The sequence below is a fragment of the Colobus angolensis genome, unplaced genomic scaffold, assembly GCF_000951035.1.
Source record: "Colobus angolensis palliatus isolate OR3802 unplaced genomic scaffold, Cang.pa_1.0 Scaffold313, whole genome shotgun sequence".
In the NCBI taxonomy this organism is placed as follows: domain Eukaryota; kingdom Metazoa; phylum Chordata; class Mammalia; order Primates; family Cercopithecidae; genus Colobus; species Colobus angolensis.
In genome coordinates this window covers 2,862,944-2,889,751 of record NW_012116411.1, presented here as the reverse complement: position 1 = coordinate 2,889,751, position 26,808 = coordinate 2,862,944, and the positions used below count along the sequence as shown (strand labels likewise).

The following is a 26,808-nucleotide window of genomic DNA, read 5'->3' as shown; positions in this document are numbered from 1 at the left end:
CCATCAGATTTGCTACAGTATTTGGCTGTTAGAAAATACAGATTTCCCTGAATTTTGGGAGGCAGACGTGGGAGGATCACTTGAGGCCAGGAGTTGGAGACAAGCTTGGGCAACATAGCACATAGCAACACCCTGCCACTATACACACACATACACACACACACACACACACACAATACAGATTAAATTAAAATAACTCCCCATTTATTACACTGTGCCACCACTCCCAGATATCTGAAGCAACATCATTTGGGTAACAATAATTTTTTCCCCCTAACAACTGGGTAAATAAATATTTGTTGAATAGGTGAAAAATAAATTCCTAACTTCAGCAACTTCATAGCTTAGTGCTTATGAGTTGAAAATGAAAACAAGGGAAGATGAATAGCTCTTCGCTTCTGACTTTGGCATTTGTGACTTGCAAGGTTGGCAAACTGAGCACATCCTGAATAAAGGTGAATCAAGAGTGACTGATTAATACCTTCTATGGCAAATGGCTTCCCCACTGTGAGAAGTTTGCAGTCAGCATCTATTGACACTTCATAATCCAGAAGGGCTTTGTCCATGATGAAGGCGTCTAGTTTCTCTGGATCATTCCTATATTTAAGACCAGAGGAGAAAAGTGAACATGATTCATTAATGGGAAGGAAGCATGAAGGCTGACAGCCAGCTTTTGTTTAGGGGACAGAAACCTGGACACTAAGGGCTGCACAAGCTACCTAGGTGCTGACTTAGCTGTCTTGGCTTCTCACTGACCTCTAGACTACAGACCAGGGGAAACAGACACTCTTATAAGAGAGCGTGACATCTTTCCAGTGGGTTTATCTACCAGCTCCTTTCATTACTTCTAAATCCATCAGTAAAGCCAGAGCCACTCTGAATTGAATAGGAAGTGCATAGAGAAGGTTTATTCTTATTACACTATTAGAGTGACTTCTTGTTGTTAGGCGTTGTATTCATTGTTCTCTATACATTTTATCACTCAGAATGACTGTGATATAACAGATAAGGAAATTGAGGCTCAGAGGGTTGAAGTAACTTAAACCAGGTTACACAGCTAGTAAGTATTGGGACCAGGTTCAAACGAAAGCTGAGTCTCAGCACTGGCTGAGCTTCCACCTACAAAGAGGGCAAGGAAGGAGAAGTTTTAAAAGGAAATAACTGTCTAAAACACATGCAACGATTTCTTTGTTTTCAGTCACTTCCAATTCTTTTTGGAAAGGTGAAAGACATACATCCATTTAGGAAAGGATTTTCTATCAGGAAAAGTTTCAGAAAAATTCTTAGTCCAATTTGCTTTTATTGTGACTATGTCATGAGCCCATCCCTGGATATCGTTACCATGGAAATGGACTATTATTCTTATTGGCTAGGCAGTGTAACCTGGAGCCAGGGGTGGGGTTCACTGCACATAAATCAGTTAGAGTAGAAGAGGGATGAAGAAATGCAGGATGCTGTGACCAAAAAGAGGGAATGGATTCTTTGAAGACCAGAAAAGCAACCATTTTGTGCACCATATTATCTCCCCAGTTAAAGTGTAAGTTTCTTGAGAATAAGCACTCTGTGTTACACTTCTTTCTATCTCATGCAACAACGACCTCAATTTCTTTTTATTGTGTAGGTGTAGGTATTTACTTTTTGAAAATAAAAACATTTATTAATTTGAAAAAAGAACGGATTTTCTACCCTTGGAGTTGTCCAAACAGCTTTGCAAAAAGAATAACTTTTCTATCCCTTCTGGGCTCAGTCCTTCCTCTCTTAGATCCAGTGGAGAGGCTGTTCTAATTTAACACAGTGTGACTTCTAAACAGAGGAGAATATGACTAGAATTCATAGAAAATCAAAAAGAGAAAGATATCCCTAGACACCAAGAAGATTCATCAGTGGGCAGGAAACACATCTTTACACGAATGGCTTCGTCTGGGTCATGTATAGACATGTAGTCGATTGGTCAGCTTCTCTTTTTGGTACCAATGACCATTGCTTTCTTATCCTACTCTTCAAATAAGTGAAACAGCCAATTTAAAATGCACCCCCTTTTCCAAGAGGTATTGGATTTAAGTTACAATGAGGCCCGCATTTAACTTTAACCAAAATGAAGCACCTCCCAGCTCTACAGTAATGGGAAGCTTCAGAAAGGGTTGGCGATGTGGATTATCTCCTAGGAGGTGATAAGGAATCTTAATGGACTCCTGGCAATAAAATAAAAACTGAGCTGAGAGCTGTTTCTCCAATCAAAGTTCGACTGCCACAGTACCATAATGTGCCTTGACAGCTACCTAGCAACAAGTTATCATTTGCCAATATTCCACAAATATTTGTGGTAGCAATATGACAATAAAAAAGATGAGGTTCATTTCAGTTTTTTCAAACCAGTAATTCATAGAGCCTAATGTCTCTGGTATCCTTCCTTAAGATAACTACTCTTGATTTTGGACTGCAAAGTGCAGATAGCTATAATAAATTTCAATCACATGAAAAGACAAGAAGTAGTCAGTTCTCAGACTTCCATAGGACCCTTAGTCACCGGTGAGGAAATGGCCAAGTGGGATCCAGGCACAAGTAGCTTCAAGACTGGCTGAATCACTGTTGTGGTTTGCAGGGCCCCCAATGGTTATTTCTATTATAGAATCATGCCCTATCTTTTCTTAAGCATTGTTTAAAAATACATATCACATATCACAAGAAAACCAGTCAAATATTAACATAATAAAAAGAATAAGCATTTTATTGGGAGTTAATTTTTTTAGAAAACTGTTAATGAGAAAGCAGGGCCCTGAGAGAGTAGAATTAAGTAGAAGAGAATTTTGATGGGAGAGGGAAAGGACAGGTTCAATATGTAGAAACCTTTCTTGCACAGGCAATGCTAGGGGTTGTGCCTTGTAGGTCAGTGCTCTGGGATGCCAGGGAGGTAACATGAAGACTGTGGTTGTGGGAAGTGGTGGCTAAGGGCACAGGAAATGATTAGACTGAAAGTGGAGAGTTAAGGCCCAGAGAGAAGTGGTGAGAGGGCATTAATGGTAAGCTGTGCATATATTCCAATTTCACCTCAATCAGTGAATTGCTTGGGGAGCTTGTTAAAATGAAGATTCTGATGCAGTAATTTGGGATGAGGCTGGAGTTGCTGCATTTCTAACTAGCTTTCAGATACCAACTGGAGCACAGATGTTGCTGGAACATGGACTATTCTGCAAACATCAAGGGCCTACTCTTCCATCATGGTTCCTAGACTAGTCTGAAGTAGTGGTTGGATTCCAGAGACCTGGTCCTAGTCCTGACTCTGCCACTCGCTAGATGTATTACCAAGGGCAATGGACTTGTTTTGGGCCTTCATCTGTGGCTGCTTTCCTAAAGATTGCTTCTCTTCAGGCTGGGGTGGCACCAGTGCTGGGCATGTGGGACTTCTCAGGTAAAGCTCCTGAGATACATAAATTTCTTGAGTGGAGTGGAAGTGCTGGGCACTGCAGCAGTAGCTCGTCTCATCCTTTTTCACACTGTCAGCAGAGCCCAGTTTGTCTGCCATTTGCTGGAAACCATTGCTACCCTGACATCTTATTCTTTCTTTCAACCATAAATTTGCCTGAAGCAGAGAATACACGAGAAGATCTGGGAGGCAAAGGGACTCTAAACTTCATGTCAGAGAGAGACTGTAATGTGTTGATGTTCTTGCAAAATTAAAAGTGACATTTCATAATACACATCATATATAATTTTGCAAATATGAGAGAATGAGGCTTTTTCTCTAAGCTACAGTTAAAAGTCCATAAAACATTTTAAGTGGCCTGTTTCTAAAGTTGTTGAGAAAGACAGAACCCTTGTGTTCCATGAAATTATTTACTTATTTCTATTCTTTCTTAAAAAAGAATTTGAGGTGGCAGGTCCTGCTGTCCATTGGGGAGATTATTGACGCTGACCATGGAGAAACTAGTTTCCTGATGCTGCACAATTCTGGGAATTGGAGGTGTGGATGTCTGTTATTAACTTGATTCCATCCAGCAGGAGGGAGAAGACTGCTTACCCTCATGCCTTCCTGTTTTTCAGGAACCATTCTTTCCCTTTTCTCAGGAAGACTAGACAGAGCAGAGCCATTACTGCACCGTCTGCCTTTGTATTCAACTTCATTGAATTACAGGCTCTGATAATCTGGCATGGCAGTGTGATTTCTTGTGATTGCTTCTCATCAATTCTGATGAGAAGAATGCAAGCATGGGAATCATTGTCTTCTATCTTATTTCCTTTCTATAGAAAATATCAAAGATAAATTCCATTTCCTCATGGCAAGAGGAGGCATTCCCTGGGTTTAGAGATATATTCACTGTGAAGGAAAAGGTTGCCTTGGGACACTTTATCCTCTGGCCATATTCCCTGTGTGTTTGACTGTTTCAGCACCATTGTTTTCTCAAGTGATGTAAAGCCAGCATTTACTTCCTCCACCATCTGCTATGCTAATGGCCTCACTGGTTTTTTGAACAAAGCTACTACCAACCTGAGACTATGCAGGTCACAAGTAATCTAGGTCACACAATTAAAACTATTTCACACTGTCTCCTGGGATCGCACTCAGTGTAAAGTATTACTTAACACAACGTGGGTATATTTATCTGTCATTTTCAGAAACTAATATGCACTGTGTCAGTAGCTAAATTACTTCTCTTCAGTGAGAATTTTTCTTTGGATCCAAGAGGTTGACACTCACTTCAGATATTGCACTCCATCAGGGGTGGCTGGAACATTGTACCTTCTCATATATTCATGCATCTCTGGGAAACTTTGTCTCACATAATCTTCAGCACTGCTTTCTCGGACAGTTCCAAAGCGGAATCCTTGGGAAGGATGATGTAACTGTGAGGCAGAGAAAGAAATGGCTTAAATAAAAATTATTCTTAGAATTGTTTTTAAACATTTTTTTCCATAATTCTTTGAAACTTAATAATAAATTCGGAACTTTTTTAACCCTCGGAGACAGAAACATGTACATAGAAATGTACAGACATGGCTACATGCTTTTTACATCAAACATTGTTCTATCTTTAGAAGCAAACAGATGGAAACAACAACAAAAAAATACAAAACAATTTTTTTGCATGTTGAGAACCTATTAGAATTCTTTAGAAGCTGTGCAAATTGGCATGTAGAATCAGTCTCATTATTGTAAATTGCATATCAGACAAAGTGTATGTTCATAATAAAGATTATGATACTCCTTGGTTAAAATGACATAAAACCCAAGTTAAAACCTTGCATTCTGAGATTACAATAAACCTGCCCTAATGCTGTAACTTCGTCACTTTTGTGTTTAGCCACCTTTATACTATATTACATTTTGTTTATTGAATTTATTTTTGGTGTTATTATAAAATGCTATCTTTCCTTCAAATAACTGTATTATCCAATGCTGAGTCATGCTGTACATTTGCTCAAATGGAATGGTATTTAAGATAATTTGGAGTGACAGAGGGGAGGGTGGCAGGAGTAGACCTAACAATTTCATAGGTTTCCAGGATGCAAGACCTCACCGCGTGTATTAGTTGGTTCTCATGCTGCTATGAAGGAATATCTGACACTGGATAATTTATAAAGAAAAGAGGTTTAATTGACTCACAGTTCTGCATGGCTGGGGAGGCCTCAGGAAACTTAAAATCATGGCAGAAGGCACCTTTTCACAGGGCAGCAGGAGAGAGAGTGAGTGCCGAGTGAAGTGGGAAGCTCCTTATAAAATCATCAGATCTCATGAGCACTCACTATCATGAGAACAGGTAACCTACATCATGAGGGTAACCGCCCCATGATTCAATTATCTCCAGCTGGCCCCTCCCACAACACGTGGGAATTATGGGAACTACAATTAAAGATGATATTTGGGTGGGGACACAGCCAAACCATGTCACTGCGAGAAAAGACTGTGCATTGGGAGTCCTGCACAGACTTTCTGTTACTAAGGAGAATAAAGATATATCACACGAAAACTTACTATTCAATGAAAGTTGTAGAGAAACATTAATGTGTAAAGCATGGACTATTTAAAACATAAGAATGAACTGGGATTGGGCCACATTACTGTAGTCAGCAATATTTAGAGATTATACATCTCCACAATAATTATAGTTAAGTCTTTGCACATTTTTGTTTTGCTTGATATTAACATTTTATGTAATTAGTTCTGATGTGAATCCCTGGGGACAGAAATCTATGGATGGGCTTCATGGAGTTTATAAACCTCCTGAAATAGTAGGCAATAGTTTTTGTAAATGTGTTTGTAATTTTCATCTAGGAGGGAGATAATATAGAGTATTTTGTTAATAATTAGGTTTTTAAGTTGTTTACCCTAAAAATGATTAAGAACTCACCGAATATGGTGACAAATAACATATATTTGAAGATGAATTAGCTTTGACACACAGTAAACATCTAGCAATATGTTAATAGTTAAATAAATTATATGGTACATTCTTTTTTTGGTTTTGTTTTGAGGCGGAGTCTCGCTCTGTTGCCCAGGCTGGAGTGCAGTGGCGTGATCTCAGCTCACTGCAAGCTCTGCCTCCCAGGCTCATGCCATTCTCCTGATATGGCATATTCTTATAGAGTGTAATGCAACATATAAATCACGTTTGTAAAGTATGTTTCATAAAACAAGGCGAATGCTCATATGACAAGTGGAAAAAAAACTTTCATATGGTATGATAAAAATTAAATATGTATACATTTATTTAAATGCTATGATTTCCCATATATATTATACACACACACACACACACACACATGCACATACACAACTTGGAAGAAAACCCATTGGTGTTGAATTTATAGACATATTTTTTTATTTACAGATTATCTGCAGAAACACTTATCATGTTTGTAGGTAGAAAAAATATTTTAAAATCAGCAAAATCATTCATTTATTCAACATTTATTGAAGGTCTACTGTGTACAGCTCTCAAAGTTACTAGGGTGACAAAGATAAATACCTGCAACCACTACCATATAGGAACTCTTAAAACCTGGTTGTTCATTGTATTTCTTTGGCATTCCACTGTTAAGTAAGTAATATAGCTTACTCTGAGTTTAATGTAATTGTTCCATACAGTGAACAGATTCTAATGTTTTACGTCAGCATAACCTTAATGCCATATCAACAATAATAACAATATTTAACATTTATTAAACCCTTATTATGTGCCAAACGTGATACTTAGAGCTTTACATGCATTATCGTGCTGAATCCTCATAATAGCTTCATGAAGAAGGCACTGTTGTTACTTCCTCTTAGGGATGGGTAAACTGAAGCTCAGTAATGTCACACAGTTTTAAGTAGCAGAGACTGGCTCAGAATCCATGTCTATCTTATTTCAAAGCATATGCTATTATCTACTACATCATCTTGCATTCTAGCTCACGACAACAACTGAAGTGATGATGTTTATTAGGAGGAATTCACCAGGCTTTAAAAAATATTATCCTTATGCCTTGAACCCCCTGGGCTGTTCTCATAGCAGCAAATTGCAGTCATATGGCTTGAGCAAGGCACATTTATCAGCATTTTCTGCCCAACATCTATTAATTTTTCAAGACCTAGGTCAAAATTTTCTATGTGAAGTCTTTTGTCTTATGTAGCTTCACCCTCCTACCCAGAAAAACAACAATAATAAAACTACTTATTCATCTGTGCTGATATAGTAGCTTGTACATATAAAATTTGTAGGCAAAGACCTAGGTCAGAATTTTCTATGCGAAGCCTCTGGTCTAGTCTAGCTTCTACCTCCTACCCAAAACAACAACAATAGAAAAACATAACTACTTATTTATCTGTGTTGATACAGTAGCTTGCACATATAAAATATGTAGACAAATATTTATTTAAGCAATCTTTGACCTTTCCGTGCATTATCTCCTTTGATCCTACCAAGAAATGTGAGGTAGATATGTCTATCATCTATTTACATAAAGAAACTGAAGGTTAGAAAGTGTGTCATTTGTCCAAGGTCACAGAGCTAGTAATTGTACCTGGGATTTGAATTCAGCCTGATCAAAGACATTCAGCTTTAGACAACCGTAGAACACTGCTTCTGACACTATATCATACTGACTGCCTCCATCTAGTTATTACAAAATTTGCTACTTGTATGCCAGGCAGTAAGCTAAGGGCTTTTAACATTTTCACAATAATCTTACATGATAGATGTTATTTTCTTATTTTGCAGATTAAAACACTGAGGCTTGGCTAGTTAAAGTAACATCAACTTCTCACAACTAGGAATTAATAAGCTTCAGCCCATCCTATTTTCTGTAACTTGCAGACCAAGTTTCATTTGTTTGTGTAGTACAGTTACCGATCACGACCCTTGGCACCTTGCAGGTAGTCTACATCTGTTTGTCAAGTTAATTCATTTTATCTAGTCTATTTTTCTATCCTGCTTTATCCATTTAACTTATATGCATTCTTCTGCTCTCAGTTCAGTAATTACTTCCCTAACTTATTGTGTAGGCCAGATTCTTTTTTCGTAAGCCCAGTACATATACCTGTCTTTTGTAGAACCTATCACAGTTGCAGTTTTAAATTTAATTATGTAATCATGTGATTAGTGTCTAGACTCTCAGTTTCTTCACTAACTGGAAGCTCCATGTAAACAAGAATAATGTTCATTTTAATTTATCCTTGTATTTCTAATGCCTTTCATTGTGTAGTTGCTCAAGAAAATACTTGATGAGTAATTAACTGATAACTATTATTTGAACTTAGAGGAAGGTGACAGCTTTGTCATCTCACCTAGCACAAACTATGCTAACAGTATAGCTTGCAACTCAGACTTTCTAAATAAACCCTCTCTTTAAGGTAAAAGGGCTGTAGAATCATTAATTAAAATACCTTTCTCTCATATAGAAACAGAATTCCTTCCAGAAGTACATTCTTCACATTACGTTGTGATAATACCTTTATGGCCTATGACTTGTTTTTAGGGAAATCCTACTTTTCTGGGTCTCATTTTCTTTTCTGAATGCACCAGCACATTATTCCTTTCCAAAGCGTGGAAGGAATCAGGGAACCAGCAGACCCAGTCTCAGAATTCTGGTGGAGGACTGTCTCTTTGTGTTTTTCCTTTGCATGACTTTCTGTTGTATTTGTTCATCAGCTCCCATATCTGCCTTATTGGCTCTGTGAAGGCAAAGGTTCTGAGGTTCTGAGAATGGAAAGTTCCTGTAAGGGTTAGCAAATAACCAGACTGCAGGAGAGAAGGCATCTTATTAGCCTGACACACTAACATAGAGATGTTTTGTAAACACTGCCACTGCTCTTATTCGAGTTACTGTCATTTCTGTCATCCACATAATCCCTTTCTTCCTTTCTAATCCACTCAGAGAAACTGTAGAATTCAGATCTGATCATGTCCCTTACTTGCTTAATACTCATCAATGGTTCCCCATGGCCCTTGGGATGAAGTCCAAACTCCTCATATGGCCTCTAAGGTTCAGCATGTTTGGCTCCTGCCTTCCTTTTCCTAGCCTTGTCATTCTACTCTCCTCCTGGCCTTCCAAGCTTTGGCCAGTTCTCTCATTTCCAAAGCAAACATTTTGCTTGATCAGAGCTCTTGCATATAGTCTTCAATCTGCCTGGGACACTTTTTCCTCATCCCTACTGCTTTGCCTAGCTAACTCTTGGATGTCACTTCGTGAGGAAAGCCTTCACTGACCCCTAGACCTGTAACACCCTCCCATTATACCTACAGTTTCACATAGCACTGACAACACTTGGAATTATTTTTGTAATTTGCCTTCCCTGCTAGATTGTAAGTTTCCATGAGGATGGTGCCCATAGTGATCTCATTATTTGTGTGGTTGTAAGTCTTCAACAAATGTCAGCTGCCATTATTATTATCATTGTTATGCAACAAACAGTGCTTAGCACATAGTGTATGCTTGATAAACACTGGTATAATATATGAATTATCATCATTATTAAGAGAATTAATGAAATTAGGTTAGATACATTAAAAATTTGATGCTTTTCGTCACACCTCCTGCTGTCTTTTCTCCTTAAAATTAATTTTTTCCTTTGTTACTTTAATTCTTTCAAAAAGATATATTCTTCTTTCTGTGTGTGAGATTATATTGAAAAATAACCATGGGCTACTCAGCAGTCATAGAATAATAGAATCAGAAAAGGGATCTGAGAAGCTATTGATGCAACCCAGTGGGGCAGGATAGTCTACCCTGTGTGTAATTCAGACAGCCAGGGATGTCAGAAAGCCTATATCAAGGAAAAAGGATAAAAGTGTACAAAGAGCTTAAGCATTTGAGCTGCATTACAACCACCACGAAGAAGTCCCAGTGAGAGAAGCATTTCTTTAAAGTTTCAGCTAAATATCTCACCAGCTCTTCCGATTCTGTTTATATTTGCATCAACCTCTTTAGGCCTCAGGGAAATATCTAAAGTTAAACTGCCTATTTGTATGTGAATTGTTCAGTATTAATGGAATACTGAACTCTACACAGAGTACCTACATGGAGAATAATCAAACAGACATTCCCCAGAAAGCAGAGAAATGGCTCAAAACAAAATGAGGCAAACTCGGGAAATAATCAAGTTGCTATGTCCAAGGTAGATGTAATGCTGCAGATTAAAAAATAATCCCGGCCGGGCGCGGTGGCTCAAGCCTGTAATCCCAGCACTTTGGGAGGCTGAGACGGGCGGATCACGAGGTCAGGAGATCGAGACCATCCTGGCTAACACGGTGAAACCCCGTCTCTACTAAAGAATACAAAAAGCTAGCCGGGCGAGGTGGCGGGCGCCTGTAGTCCCAGCTACTCGGGACACTGAGGCAGGAGAATGGCGTAAACCCGGGAGGCGGAGCTTGCAGTGAGCTGAGATCCGGCCACTGCACTCCAGCCCGGGCGACAGAGCGAGACTCCGTCTCAAAAAAAAAAACAAACAAAAAAAACCAAAAAAAAATCCCAATGCTGAGTATACTCATTTAAGGTCTACATCTGTACCCATCTGAGATTAATACTTAATTCATCAGTGAAATGTAGTCACTGGACCTGGTATTACATTCCTTGGAGTTGGGTGGTAAGGACTATTCCTAACTTGCCCAATGGCATAGGATATAGTATGTATTGAATTCACAGCTCTCTTCCACAGCATTACCTTATCCACTTATAACCTGTGGATGCTATAGTATCAAGTGGTCTCAGGGATGGAAGGGGCTTTGTAAGTCTAATCATCCACTAATGTCTGAATCATCAGTGGACAATTAGCAGGGGTCCCAAACCCCCGGGCCAAGGACAGATAATGGTCCGTGGTCTGTTAGGAACCAGGCAACATAGCCATGCGCAAGCGAGCATCATGGCCTGAGCTCTGCCTCCTGTTATGTCAGCAGCAGCATGGGATTCTCACAGGAACATGAACCCTATTGTGACCTGCAAATGTGAGAGATTTAGGTTGCACATTTCTTAAGAGAATCTAATGATAAATGTAATATACTTAGATTATCCCAAAACCATCACCCCCACCCCCCACCCATCCATGAAAAAATTGTCCACAAAACTGGTCCCTGGTGCCAAAAACGTTGGGGACTGCTGCTTTATAGCAAGGTTAAATGTTCTGCCTGAGGTTTCTTCAAAATGTAGATTCCGATTCAGTAGGTCTAGATGGGAGCTCGAGATTCTGCACCAACAAGCTGCTAATTGATGCAAATGTCATGGTTTATGGACCAGGCTTTGAGTAGCAAGATTTTACTTATAATATTCCCATGAAGTGCCTGTTACACCTCTGCTTGATTATCTCCAGTGACAAGAAAATTACTCCACTTGAGGCATATCTTCTGTAAATAAGGGTGACTTTTGTCTCCACACAACCAATTGATTCTATCTGAATGTATAATAATAAAATAACAGCTAATATGTTATAATATTTATTATATGCTAATAAATTTATATCTAATAAGATTGCTACTTTTATTATTTATTGTTACATATGAGGAGCTGTGATTCAGGGAGATTAAACAGCTTGTCTAACATGATCAGAAAGTGATAAAGTTGGATTGAAAACCAACTCTGACTTGAAGTTCTTAACATACCCTTATCTAGCACTACATTCTGCATTTATAGACTTACATTATTGTACAAGTCTTGTGAAAATCCAACTAATACATACCTATTTGTGCTGCAACTTCAAAATCATTTTGGTTATTAGAGTTGTGATCATACAATTTATAGTGAAAACTAGGACAGTTCTCTAAAAGGGGACACGATTGATAATTACATAAGGACAAAAGACACACTGGGACTGTTCTGGAAAACAAGTATGTATGTTTACCCGAGTTATTACTCATGCTCTGAATATTAGAATAGAGAAAAATGATGCTGAAAAGATTGTTGCTGAGGTCCACCCTATATGTTTTCTAATGTGAATTACTAAGTACGTCTTATGCTGCAGTTACTTTTTGTGTTATTCCTATTTTCTTGCACAGAAGCTGCTTCCTCCATTTAAATTTAAACAGTTTACTGCCTCTTCCTTCTTCATTCTGAAGCCCTCTATGTTAGGTCAGCTAATCTCTAGTCAACAACATTCTTTGACATCATTTTTGATTTATATGAGCTTAGCCCAGGTTCTTCTGACAACTTGAGTTATTGCATCAAGTCTCTTGTAGGGACTAGGGGTCAGCAAATTCTGGTCTATGGGCCAAATCTAGCCTGCTACCAGTTTTTGTCAATCAAATTTTATGGGAACCCAGCCATGCCCATTCATTTATGTATTGTCTATGGCTGTTTTTGCACTGCAACAGTAGAGGTGAGTAAGTACAAAAGAAGCCATATGGCCCACCTGGCCCAAACAGGAAATGTTTGCTGTCCCCTGATAAAGACATTTGGAATCTAACTAGCTTCTTGACTCCCATACTTCAATTTTTTCTCTCTATTCTAAAATCCTAATGGTCACTTAGAAAGAGTCATCTTTGCAGGTAAATGAACAGAGGTAGGTTTCATGATTCTCAGCAGGCTTCCTGGCGCTATCCAGATTTAGGCTGTAGTGTGATGACACCTTATTTCTAGCTGCACTGGAGTATCAGTCTCCTTACTGGAGGTCTTGACTACTGCAGCTCTCTGCTTCCTTTTAGGACTAGTAACAGGAAGGCTCTGGTCACAAAATTTCAAACTGAAGCAACAGTATGACATTTGGACTGATTTTAGATTCTATCCCAGGGACAGATGATTTCAGAGCAGACCCCATAAGGCTGAGGTTATAAAAATTGGCCACTGGCCCACCTACTCACTTTATTTATCTTTGAGATGGAGTCTCACTCTGTTACCCAGGCTGGAGTGCACTATCTTGGCTCAGTGCAACCTCCGTCTCCTGGATTCAAGTGATTATCATGCCCCAGCCTCCCAAGTAGCTGTGATTATAGGCATGCATCACCATGCCCAGCTATTTTTTGTGTGCATGTTTTTAGAAGAGAAGAGATTTCACCATGTTGGCCAGGCTGGTCTCAAACTCCTGACCTCAAATGATCTGCCTGCTTCGTCCTCCCTAAGTGTTGGGGTTACAGGCGTGAGCCACCGCACTCACTTTAGCTGAGTTTTGTTCATTCCAACTTCTTCTTTGCCACTTTCCTCCATTCCACATCCTTTTCATCCAGACTTTGTGTATCTGCCATATCATTAAAGTGGAGATATTTATGATCTCCGTATTATGTCTTCTATTATTTTAATAATGATAATAGCTAACCTTTATTGGGTGCCTCCCTCATTCCAGGCACTGTGCCAGGATCTTAAATTCATTGCTTTGTTGAACACTCGCAGCATCCTTTTGTGGTGCATACAGTTGTTTTCCCCATTTTAAAGATGGAGGAACTGAAGCTTGGAGTGAGTAAGCAACTTGCTCAAGGCCACACAACCGGAATGTGGCAGATCAAGGACATGAATCCAGAAACCTGAGAACTTGCACTATTAATCTCTAGTTTACTTATCTCTAGTATATATTATTATCTCAAATATATTATTTTAAATTTTTTTCTAATATATAACTGCCTCCAGGAAAGGTTTCTCTTCTTTGAGAAGCTGTAGATAATATAGGCATTACTCAAACGTAATGATAATTTAATCCAAAAAACTAGTGCCAGTTTATAGAAATAAGACAAATAGCCCATAACCTTTGGGTTTATAAACAATATGCTTATCACAGTTAGAGCAACAGCAGGAACAACAGCATCATTTGAACAGTGCTGTTTACAAAATGCATCCATGCATATTATTTCATTCACAAGTCACAAACAGTCTGATGGCTTCTGTATCCTTTTCATTCGTAAAAGGTAAAAAACAAGCTAAATCTATCAGCTAAATTTTTTAAAACAAGACATTCCTGTGTGCCCTGTGGGGTTCAAACATTTGTATTCAACTTCTAGCAATCTTAGTGGTGGCTGTAGGAGGACTGAGACCTGCTCCTTCTTCCCTCATACACATTTCTGCTTCTGCACTGGACATCTTAACATTTCTTTTTTCCACTCGGTTTACAGGTGGGAGCTAGGGAATAAACTAGAAGAGAGATGTCTAAGTTGGGAGGCTGTAAAAATATGGAGCATGGGCTAGAGAAAACAATGAATAACTAGAGGAGATGTTAGAGATCTGTTAGTCCATTCTTTTATTTTTATAGATAACAATACAGGTAGTTTCCATCTATTAAGTATTTGCCATTTATTAAGTACTTCCCATATTTCAAGCATTTTGCTAACACCTTAACATGAATTGTTTGATTTAAACCTCTAACAACAATAGTAAATAAGCAATATTTGTTACAATCTCCAACTTTAACATGAGAAACTAAGGCTTGAATTTAACTAATGTGTCCCAGATAACTCAGGAAATAGGCATAAAGGAGAGTACTGAACTTAATCTAATTCCAGAGCCTTTGTATCTAAACATTATACTTCCTGATCTAGGCAAGAAGGCGGTTCAGGCCCATAATAAGAAGTGTGAAGAAGGGACTTGCTCCAGGTCACAAAAAGTAATGTAAGAGTGAGACTGAAAAATCCTAACTCAGGGCTAAGTAACATCGGTCCCCTCCCCACATGAGTATGGCTAATAAAAATAACTGTTCCTTGTTTCTCTCTGGTATCCTACTTTCCCCATCTACTATTTATAAAAGTATAAGTTTCTAGTCTTTATTTTCTTTTCTAAGGAATAATTTTCTGAATGATATTTGCTCAGCTACATCCATGAAAGAGAACTGCAGTACTCATTTCCTGAGCCTCTGGATGTACCTCGCTGTTTTTCTGTCTCATTTATTGTAATAAAAGAGTAGAGCCTATTGTCCTGGTCTCCAAGTGAAGTATCTGTCTACTTTTAGATACCACGGAGACCAAGCCAATGAATTACAGAATTTCAACAAAGGAATCATTACTATTCTGCTGCAAATGTTCTTTTTGTTTCTTGTCTTTCCCTTTCTTTCATGCAAGTCATTTTGTTTTGCCTCTTCTATGACCCTGGCCTCCATGTCTTCTCACTTTATTCATCTGGAGCAGTCTGTCCTTTTTAGTTCACTGAGCCTCTTCCAATGGTCTTATTGAAAATCCCCTTCAAATCCTATTTTATGTTGAGTAATCTTGTGGAGTTAAGTCCATTTCTCCCTTATGTGTAAGACAAATTATTTCACCACTGGTGCTGCCAACACTATTGGTGTTTCCACACAAAGCATGGGATAATAATAACCATAATGGTGATGATGTTTATGATTTAGTTCATCATGTGCTAGGCCCTGTCGAATGGTTTATATGTATGAACTTTTAAATGCTTAGAATAGCTAACCAACTTCTATAAGTTTATGGAAACAGTAAATGACAAAACTGGGCAGAGCTGGCTCTGTCGTATATGATCTGGATTACTATAGTACACAGTAAACAAGTTTTTGGCATTACTAGCTATCCCCTTAACTGCTCAGCGTTAGACTCACTCAGTTCCCTTATCTGAAAAATGGCTAATTGAAAGAGTTTAGCCATTGTACATGTAGCCAACAACCCACTGTAGGAGTTGAACCAGCCCATAACAATCTTTCATACTAGTAGATATCATTGATTGTGCTAGTTTATGTGCTTGGCCCTCTACATTCATCATTGCATTTCGTCTCCCTATGCCCTATGAGGTAGGCTCTGTTAATAACTCCAGTTCATGCACGAATGAAATGAAGCTTAGAGACATGAGATAACTTTCTCCAGGCTCTTCAGCCTGTGTTGTTGGAATCAGTTGTTATGCATACTTATAAGCTGATTCTAGAATCCAACTACCAAGTATGATACTGTCTTACATGGGACTTTTAAAGGTAATTATGATCACAATATAATTACCTTAGACCCATTATTCACCTTAAGATGTGATTTCACTGTAATTGTCAGGACTGGGGCTGAACTGGGTCAGCTGAGGCCAGAACTGATGCTATAGAGCTTCTTACAGAGAAAAAAGGATTCCTTTAAGCCCATGGCATCAGAATAACCCTGGCTTTTTGTTTATATAATTGACTCACTACACAGCCAAACTTCAAGGTGAAAAATGACCTGTGGACTGTGGAACTCAAACTTCTCTCTTGAGTCATTGCCCATCACCAGCAGTGTACTGTACCCCGCAGACTGAACAGGCAGTAAGGTCCTTGCCGAACCCAGAGTCAGCAATTCTGGGCTGATGAAATGCAAATGAATAAAAACAGCTATAAATTTACCTCCAGTCTAGTGATGTAAGCCTTTTGGCACAGCTACTCAAATCCTCATGGCATAAGAACTTTTAAAATGCCAGTTTTTACTTAATTAGATAACTCAGAAGGATTAAATATTAAAGCATGTCCAATTTGGCCTTCATTCAAGATGAGCTGGGTACAAAAATATCAGTAGAAGGTTTAGCCTAAAGGTAAGTAATTATACAGCACAGACTCCAGGAAACCAGCCTCACAGACTCCTAAAAGCAAATCATCAGACAAACAGAAAGATAAACTACTGAATAAAAATAAAAAGAAAAATCATTTCCTCTTGCTTTATTTTTCTCTTAGGCTAGCTCTTTGGGGTGACTTGGCTGTATCTCATAATTTTGTTTGTCATGGCTCAATAGTCGATTTGTCCTTGTTCTGGAATTCTGAGAGAATCAGTGAGTGAGCCATTATTATGGAGGAACCCTCAAAGATTCAGGCATCTATTCTGAATAACTACATTTAGGAATAGTGGATGCCTCTCTTCTCCCCTGCCTCCTTCAGGGCAGCATGCCTGTAGCTTTCTACCTGGCATTTCCAGTTGAGACCATCTCCCAGTTTATGACTAATCTAGTGTTTGCTTATCTTTCTTTTCTGTTCAGCACATTTTCTTCTGCTACATGAATCACAAGAGCAGCACAACTAAAGTAGCATTTTGCTTTGTGAGCCAAGCATCTTAAGGCAGCTGAGTAAAAAAGACACTTTCCTTCCTCTTTCTTTGCAAATTTGAGAAAATTTTCATGCATCAGTAACAAAAAACACATGCAATGATTCGTAAAGTTTGTAATTGAGATAAATGAAGATTAGTGAGATTAAGCAATTTGGCGAAGATTCGACAGTGAAGTGGAGCTATGGCATACGTACATTTGACATATTGTACTTGTATCCTGCCTCTGGAACTTAACCGGAATGTTAGTTCTGTTTCCACTACCTTGTGTAATCCTCACAGCAAACAGACACATATGGTTTGGCTTTGTCCCCACACAAATCTCGAGTTGTAACTCCCACAATTCCCATGTGTTGTGGGAGGGACCCAGTAGGAGGTAATTGAATCATGGGGCAGGTTTTTTTCATGCTGTTCTTGTGATAGTGAATGAGTCTCATGAGATCTGATGGTTTTATAAAGAGGAGTTCCCCTGCACAGCCTCTCTCTCTCTGCCTGCTGCCATCCACGTAAGACATGACTTACTCCTCCTTGCCTTCCACCATGACTGTGAGGCCTTCCCAGCCATGTTGAACTGTAAGTCCATTAAACCTCTTTTTCTTTCCAGTCTCTGGTATGTCTTTATCAGCAGTATGAAAACAGGCTAATACACAGACTAAACATGAAATGTGGAGATTACAATTCAAGGGGAGAAATAGGCTAAGTGAAAACTGAAAGAGCAGACCAGCTTTATGAAATTTCTCTCTGGTGACTAGATAGTATCAGTAAATTCTTACTAAGTGTTGGATGCATGAATATGCCAAAAGCATAGAAAAAGAAAAAAAATAAAAAGTTGACTTAGAACCTAAAACTTCATGATGTTAATTAGTTTACGCAATTGCACTTAAATGTATTTCATTGGTTTAAAAAAGTAACTGTGGGTGGTAGCTATTTGATTGTTTGATAATCATCATATGTTACACCAGTATTCATTTAAAAAGTAACTAAAAAATTGATGACTTTGTAATTGCAACAGAACCCAAATAACCAAAGCAATCTTGAGCTACAGACATCATAATACTTGATTTCAAAATATACTATAAAGCTATAGTAATCAAAATGGTATGATATTGGCATTAAAACAAACACATCGAACAATGGAACAGAACAGAGAACCCCAAAATAAATCCATGCATATATGGCCAACTAATCCTCAATGAAGGTCCCAGGAACACACAATAGTGAAAGGATAGTCTCTTCAATAAATGATATTAGAGAAACTGAATATCCACATGCAAATGAATAACATTGGTCCCTTGCAGTATACATTAAAACCAACTCAAAATAGATTAGAGAGTTAAATGTAAGACCTGAAAACATAAAAATCTTACCAGAAAACACAGAGGAAAAGATTCTTTTCACAACACAAAAGACATTGGTGTTGGTAATGACTTTATGAATATGACTCTAAAAACACAGGCAAAAAAAGTAAAATTAAACAAATGGGATTCCATCAAACTAAACAGTTTCTGCCTAGCAAAGTAAATAATCAACAAAATGAAAGGGCAACCTATGAAATGAGATAAAGTATTTGCAAGCCATATACCCAAGTCATATCCCCAGCCCCTAGGTCAGCTGGTCCATGGCCTGTTAAGAACTGGCCACACAGCAAGAAGTGAGTGGTAGGTGAGCAAATGAAGCTTCATCTGTATTTACAGCCACTCCCCATCACTCACATTACAGCCTAAGCTCTGCCTCCTGCCAGATCAGCAGCAGCATTAGATTCTTATAGGAGCATAAACCCTATTGTGAACTCCACATGTGAGGAATCCAGGTGGCATGCATTAGATTCTTATGAGAATCTAATGATTCTGTTATGAGAATCTAATGCCTGATGATCTGTCACTGTCTTTTATCACTCCCACAGGGGACCATCTAGTTGCTGGAAAATAAGCTCAGGGCTCCCACTGATTCTACATTATGATGAGTTGTGTATCATAATGTAGAAGTTATTTCATTATATATTATAATGTAATAATATAGAAATAAAGTGCACAATAAATGTAATGCACTTGAATCATCCCCAAACCATCCTTCCCCACCGTCTGTGGAAAAATTGCCTTTCATGAAACTGGTCCCTGGTGCCAAAAGGTTGGGGACCACTGATACATGTGATATGGGGCTAACATCGAAAATATATAAGAAACTCATTCAGCTCAATAGAAAACAAACAAATAAAAACAAATAATACAATTAAAATGTGCTAAGGATCTTGAATAGATATTTTTCCAAAGAAGATATATGAATAGCCACAAAGTATATGAAGAAGTGCTCAAGATCACTAATCATCAGGGAAACACAAGTCAAAACCACAATGGGTTATCACCTTATACCTGTTAAAATGACTCTTATCAAAAAGTTAAATAATAACAAATGTTTGTGAGGATATGGAGAAAAGGTAACCTTGTACACTGACAGTGGTATTGTAAAATGATACAGCCATTATGGGTAACAGCATGGAGTTTCCTCAAAAAACTAAAAATAGAACTGCTATATGATCCATCACTTCCACTGCTGGGTATATATTCAAAGGAACTGAAATCCGTACTTGAAAAAAAAATCTCCACTTTCATGTTTATTGCAGCACTATTCACAACAGCCAAATCATGTAAGCAACCTAAATCTCTCTCTCTCTCTGTCTCTGTTTCTCTCTCTTTCTCTCTCTCTCTCTCTCTCTCACACACACACACATACACACACAAGAATATTATTCAGCTCTAACATGGAAGTAAATAATGCTGTTTATGACAACATGGGTGAACTTAGAGGACATTATGTTAAATGAAATAACCCAGACACATGAAGACAAATACTGTATAATTCCAATTCCTATGTTGAATAAAAAAAAATTCAAACTTGTAGAAGCAGAGTAGAATGGTGGTTGCCAGGGACTGGGTGTGGAGAGGATGGTGAGATGTTGGTCAAAGAGCACAAGCTTTCAGTTATAAGATGAATAAGTTCTGGGAATTTAATGTACACTATGGTGACTGTAGTTAATAATAGTATATGGTATATGTAAAATTTGGTAAGACAGTAGATGTTAAATATTCTTACTATACCAAAACAAAAGTAGCTATATAAGGTTATAAATATGGAAATTGTTAAAAATCACTTCACAATGTACACATATATAAAACATGTTAGACAACTTAAATGTATATAATTTTCATTTTTTAATGGATAAAAATTTCAACTCTTCCTTTTTCTTTTTTCCTTTTCTTCATTTTCTGATAATTTTCAGATAAACTGGCTCATTTCCAGGTGGACTATTCCTTCTCAGAATTACGGAATGTTAGACCTAAGGTGATGTTACAACTTAATTAAAAATCCTTTGTTTACAGATGAAGAAACCAGAATTGACCAATGTTAGGACTTGTTTAAGATCAAAGACTTGATTATTGAAAATGTGGGACCAGAACTTAGTTCCTGGCCCTTTGGCATTATATTAGTCACTCAAACAAAAATACAGTGTGAATACCTAGATATGTATGTGGTAAAGGTAAATTGGAATAAAAACAACCCGGAACATTTGTATCAATGTTTGAACTGTTCTAATGGAAATTATGGAAAAACTTACCTAGTTCTAATTCATAAAAATTCTTCAGAATCAATCATACTCATTTATTTAATCTGACAAGTAATACATGACTCCATTCTCACTGTAAAACTCAAACAGAAGTTTTATAGCATAAACAAACATATTATCTCTTTTTCCCTCTCTAATTCTATTGCCTTCCTCAGAAGTAGCCATTGTTGATTTTTTAGTGATCATCATGAGTATTTTTGAGTTCATCTCACTTTCTCTATGTCCCCATTTTCTGGGGCAGAGCTTGTTATTTAGATGTCCCGTTCCCTCTGTTTTTATTAATACGCAATAATTACACATATTAATGGGTTACATGTGATATTTTGAGACATGCATACAATGTGTAATGATCAAATCAGGATGATTAGGATATTAATAATCTCAAATGTTTATCATATTTTGTGTTATAAGCATTCCTAATTTTTTCTTCTAGCTGTTTTGAAATATATTGTTAACTACAGTCACCCTACTGTGTTACCAACACTATAACTTATTTCTTCTGTGTTTCTGTACCTATTAAGCAACCTCTCCTCATCACCCCTCCCCCCATGCTTCCTAACCTCTGATAACCACCATTCTACTCTCTGTCTCCGTGAAATCGATTTTTTTAACTCCCATGTTGGAGTGAGAACATGTGATACTTGTCTTTTTGTGCTTGGCTTATTTTACTTAAACTAATGACCTCCATTTCCATCAATTTGGCTGCGAATGACAAGTTTTTTTTAATGGCTGTATAATGTTCCATTGCGTATACCACATTTTCTTTATTCATTCATTTGTTGATAGACCCTTAGGTTAATTACATATCTTTGCTGCTGTGAACAGCACTACAAGAAACATGCAGATGCAGATACATTTCTTTGATATACTGATTTCCTTTCTTTTGGATATATACCCAGCAGTGGGATTGCTGGATCTTATGGTATGATTGCTGGACCAGCAGCGAGATTGCTAGATCTACTTCTAGCTTTTTGAGAGGCCCCAATAATGTTTTTCACAGTGGCTGTACTAATTTACATTCCTACCAAGAGTGTACTAGAATTCCAATTTCTCTGCATCCTTGATGGCATATATATATTATATATAAAAAGTATATTATATGTTATATATATTATATATATTTTATAAAAGCCATTTAACTGGGTGAAATGATACCTCATTGTGGTTTCAATTTGCATTTCCCTTATGATTAGTGATGCTGAGCATTTTTTCATATACCTGCTGGTCATTTCTATGTCTTCTTTTGAAAAAGGTATATTCAGATCATTTGCCCATTTTAAAATTAGATTATTTGGTTTTTTTTTTTGGCTACAGAATTATTTGAGATCCTTTTATAACCTGGTTATTAATCCCCTGTTGAATGAATAGTTTGCAGATGTTTTCTCTTATTTTATCTCTTTGCTATATTGGTTTATTTTTATTTTTTTGCAGTACAGAAGCCTTTTAGCTTGATGTATTCCTGTTTATTTTTCCTCATGTTGCTTGTGCTTTTGAGCTCTTACCCAAAAAGTCTGCCAAGACCAACGTCCTGAAGCATTTCCCAATATTTTCTTCTAGTAGTTTCATAGTTTCAGGTCTTATATGTAAGTCTTTAAACCATTTTAACTTTTGTATAATGTGAGAGATGGGGGTCTAGTTTTATTCTTCTCCATATGGAGATCCAGTTTTCCTAGCACCAATTATTAATGAGACTGTCTCTTCAGTATGCATTGAAAGAATATACATTGTTTACCCAAGGTTTATGTGTCCATTTCTATGTCAGTATTGTGCTTCCACTTACTGTAGCTTTGTAGTATATTTTGAAGTCAGGTAGTGTGCTGATGCCAGTATTATTCTTTTTGCTTAGGATTGCTTTACCTATTTGGAGTCTTTTGGGGTTACATTACAATTTTAGAATTGTTTTCTCTATTTCTTTGAAGAATATCATTTGTATTTCCATAGGGATTGTATTGAATCTGTAGATCACTTTGGGTAGTATGAACATTTTAACAATGTTAATTATTCCAATCCATGAGCATGGGATATCTTTCCATTTTTTTCTGTCCTCTTCAATGTCTTTAATCAGTGTTTTACAGTTTTCATTCTAGAGATCTTTCTTTGGTTAAATTTATTTATTTTATTCTTTTGGTAGCTATTGCACATGGGATTGCTTTATCGATTTCCTTTTTAGATTGTTTACCGTTGGTACATAGAAATGCTACTAATTTTTGTATCCTGCAACTTTACCGAATTAATTTATTAGATCTAACAGTTTATTTTTAGAGTCTTTAGGGCTTTCTAAATATAAAAAAATCTGTGAACAAGGATAATTTGACTTTTTCCTTTCCAATTTGGATGCTTTTTATTTCTTTCTCTTGCCTAATTGCTCTTAGTAGGACTTCCGGGACTATGTTGAATAAAAGTGGTAAAAGTGTGCATCCCTATCTTGTTCCAGATCTTATAGTAAGGGGTGTCAGTTTTTCCCCATTTAGTATGATATTAGCTGCGAGTCTGTCATATATGGCTTTTGTTGTTTTAAGGCATGTTCATGCTATACCCAGGCTGTTGAGAGCTTTTTCATAAAGGGATGCTGAAATTTATGAATGCTTTTTCAGTATCTCTTGAAATGATCATATGTTTTTTGTTCTTGATCCTGTTAATATGATGTATCATATTTATTGAGTTGTGTGTGTTGAACCATCCTTCTGTCCATGAGATTAATCCTTCTTGGTCATGGTGAATGATCTTCTTCAGGAGTTGTTGAATTTGGTTTGCTAGCACTTTGTTCTTCAGCACCACGCTCCTACCAACTGAGCTAAACCGACCACCTGGTTTGCTAGCACTTTGTTGAGGATTTTTGTAACTAGATTCCTCAGTGAAATATTGGCCTGTAATTTTTGCTTTTTTGTTGTGTCCTTGTTTGGTTTTGGTACTAGCATGCTGTTGATCTTGTAGAATGAGTTTGGAATTATTTCCTCCTCTTCAATTTTTTCAAAATAGTTTGAGTAGAATTGGTATCAGTTCTTTAAAAGTTTGGTTGAATTCTGCAGCGAAATTGTCAGCTCCTGGGCTTTTCTTTGATGGAAGACTTTTTGTTACTGCTTCAGTCTTGTTACTCATTATTAGTCTGTTCAGGTTTTCTATTTTTTCATCATTTGATCTTGGTAGGTTGTATACAACCAAGGATTTCTTCTAGGTTTTCCAATTTGCTGGAGTATAGTTGTTCGTAATGGCCTCTGTTGATCCTTTGTGGTTCTGTGGTATCAGTTATAATGTCTCCTTTTTTGTTTTTGATTTTATTTATTTGCATCTTCTTTCTTTTTTTCTTAGTCTAGCTAAAGGTTTGTCAATTTTGTTTACCTTTTCAAAAATCCAACTACTCATTTTGTTGATCTTTTGTATTTTATTTTAGTCTCAATTTTATTTATTTCTGCTCTGATATTTATAATTTTTTTCTCCTATTAATTTTGGGTTTTGTTTATTCTTGCTTTTCTAGTTCGTTGAGATGCATTATTTGGAAGTGTTGCTTTTTTGGTGTATTTATTGCTGTAAACTTTCCTCTTAGAACTGCTTTTGCTATATCCCATAGGTTTTGATGTGTTGTGTCTCCATTTTTGTTAGTCTCAAGGAATTTTTAAGTTTCCTTTTTAATTTCTTTATTGACTCATTCATAGTTCAGGAACATGTTGTTCAATTTCCATAATCTGTACAGTTTCCAACATTCCTTCTGCTATTGATTTCTAGTTTTATTCCATCATGGTAAGAAAAGATACTTGATATGATTTTGATTTCTAAAAATTTGTTGACTTGTTTTGTGACCTTACATGTGGTCTATATTGGAGAATGTTCCATGTGCTATCAAGGAAAATGTGTATTCTTCAGCTGCTGGATGGAATGTTCTGTAAATATTTATCAGGTTCATTTGGTCTAGAGTGTAATTTAACTCCAATTTTTCCTTGTTAATATTCTGTTGTATGATCTGTTCATTGGTGAAAGTGGGATCCTGAAGTCTCTACTATTAAAGTATTGCCATTAATCTCTCCCTTTAGTTCTATTAATATTTGTTTTATATATTTAGTTGCTCCAGTGTTGGGTACATATATATTGACAATTGTTATAGCCTCTTGCTGAATTGACACATTTATTATTATGTAATGACATTTTGTCACCGCTGGAGCTTTGTTAGTTTCTTTTGGTGATGTAATATTTCCCCAAGTTTCATAATCTTTGAATCTTTACTTCGATGCCTGTACATTTGAGGAGGCAGCCATCTCTTCCAGTTTTTGTGGGTGTTGTTTGGGTGGTATTAGAACTTTACTTCTAATGTCAGACTTAAACACTGGACTGTTGTTTCTTCCCATGATGAGAAGAACTTACAGTGAACACTGGAACTAAAACATTGCATTGAATGAAGTCACTGCCTTGTCATTGTTTTTCCATCAGAGGAAGACTTATAATGGACACCGGAATTTAAATAGTACTCTTGAACTAAATTGATGCCTTTCCATTGTTCTTAATTCTGAGGAAGACTTATCAAGAGCACCAGAGCTCAAAAGCCGCCATAAAACTATATTGCTGCCCTGCCATTGTTTTATAGTCTGGTGAAGACTAAAATGAGCACTGGAACTTAATCCTTGCCTTATAGTTGTTTCCGGGCCAGGAGAGTTCTCCATGTGAGCACATGGAATTTGTGGAAAATCTGGCTAGGGATTCAGGCCTCTCTGCCTGTTGTTTCCCCTGCAGCACTGTAGCATCAGCCAGTCTTGTCAATATGGTGTCTTTGCTGATTAGAGTGACGAGTAGCCTCCAAGATCTGTTCATCAGTTGCTGCAAACAGCGCCCTGCTTTTTGAATCCAACTCACTCCGGGTGGTTCAGTCATATTAGCATTCCCAATAGTTCCCATGGGACAGGGCCAGAGTGGGCTTTTCATGAAAATTCCAGACTGGTGGGGAGAATGAACCTCTACCTCCAATTCTCTCCCCTCATATCGGCAACCGTGGATCTAGGGAAATGCTCTGAGTGGTGTTATGCTGGCTTGAGGGAAGAGTGGTGCAGTCTGAAATAACTTTATCTTATTGGTTGCAGCTTGTCTCAATTCTGTGGACCTAGGGGATTTCTGTGCTTCTCTGAGTTCTGGTGTATTCAGGGAGGTATTCTTGTTTTGAATAGTTTCTAGCTGTATTTTTGTTGGGAGAGTTTTCCTGGGGAACTTTCTATTCTGCCATTTTGCTGATGTCACTGATGCATACCAGGGCTTAACCTAGATGTCTTTTATTGACTGCAGTCTAGAAAATGTTCTACCCTTGTCTCTGGAACAAAACACAGTCTCAAACAAATGTAGTACATTTTGTCTGTTCTGTCTCTGAGAGTGCTAATATGGCTGAACCACCGGGAGTGAGTTGGATTCAAAGAGCAGAGCACTGTTTGCAGCAATGGAATAGGGGTTGAAATTTAAATGTGTGGCTAGCTGACGTGCAAACCATGAACAGAGTAACACCAATCTTTTAGATTTCCATGACAACTTTTTGGCTACTTACCTGTTTATTTTCGGCTACAGTACTTCTAAAACACCTTCTATACATTTCCTCCCAACAACCATGAGATGTCAGGAGGGAAGAATTGTTTTGTTCTTCATTTACAGAAAAGGAACCCAAACTCTAGAGATTAAGTAGGTGCAGTTGACTGATTATGTTAGTGGCTCCAACCCTTCTCTCCTTTCTGTTTCACACCCTTTGTCATTTCACTATTAGGCTTCTCCCCTCCAGCTCTGGTCCTAGCCATGTGACTTGCCAGTAGTCATTGGAGTGTTAGCAGACATGTT

The 26,808-nt window shown here is 37.5% G+C and overlaps 1 protein-coding gene across 1 annotated transcript in view; it reads right to left on the bottom strand.

The window, feature by feature from the left end:
* The window catches only part of GRIN3A (glutamate receptor, ionotropic, N-methyl-D-aspartate 3A), a 166,704-nt gene that overhangs the window by 53,845 nt on the left and 86,051 nt on the right, over positions 1 to 26,808 (bottom strand). The window contains exons 4-5 of the mRNA XM_011951002.1: positions 4,697 to 4,842; positions 482 to 597 (exon numbers count right to left, since the gene is read on the bottom strand). Coding sequence (XP_011806392.1) covers positions 482 to 597; positions 4,697 to 4,842 — 262 coding nt within the window. The remainder of the gene's footprint in view (positions 1 to 481; positions 598 to 4,696; positions 4,843 to 26,808) is intronic.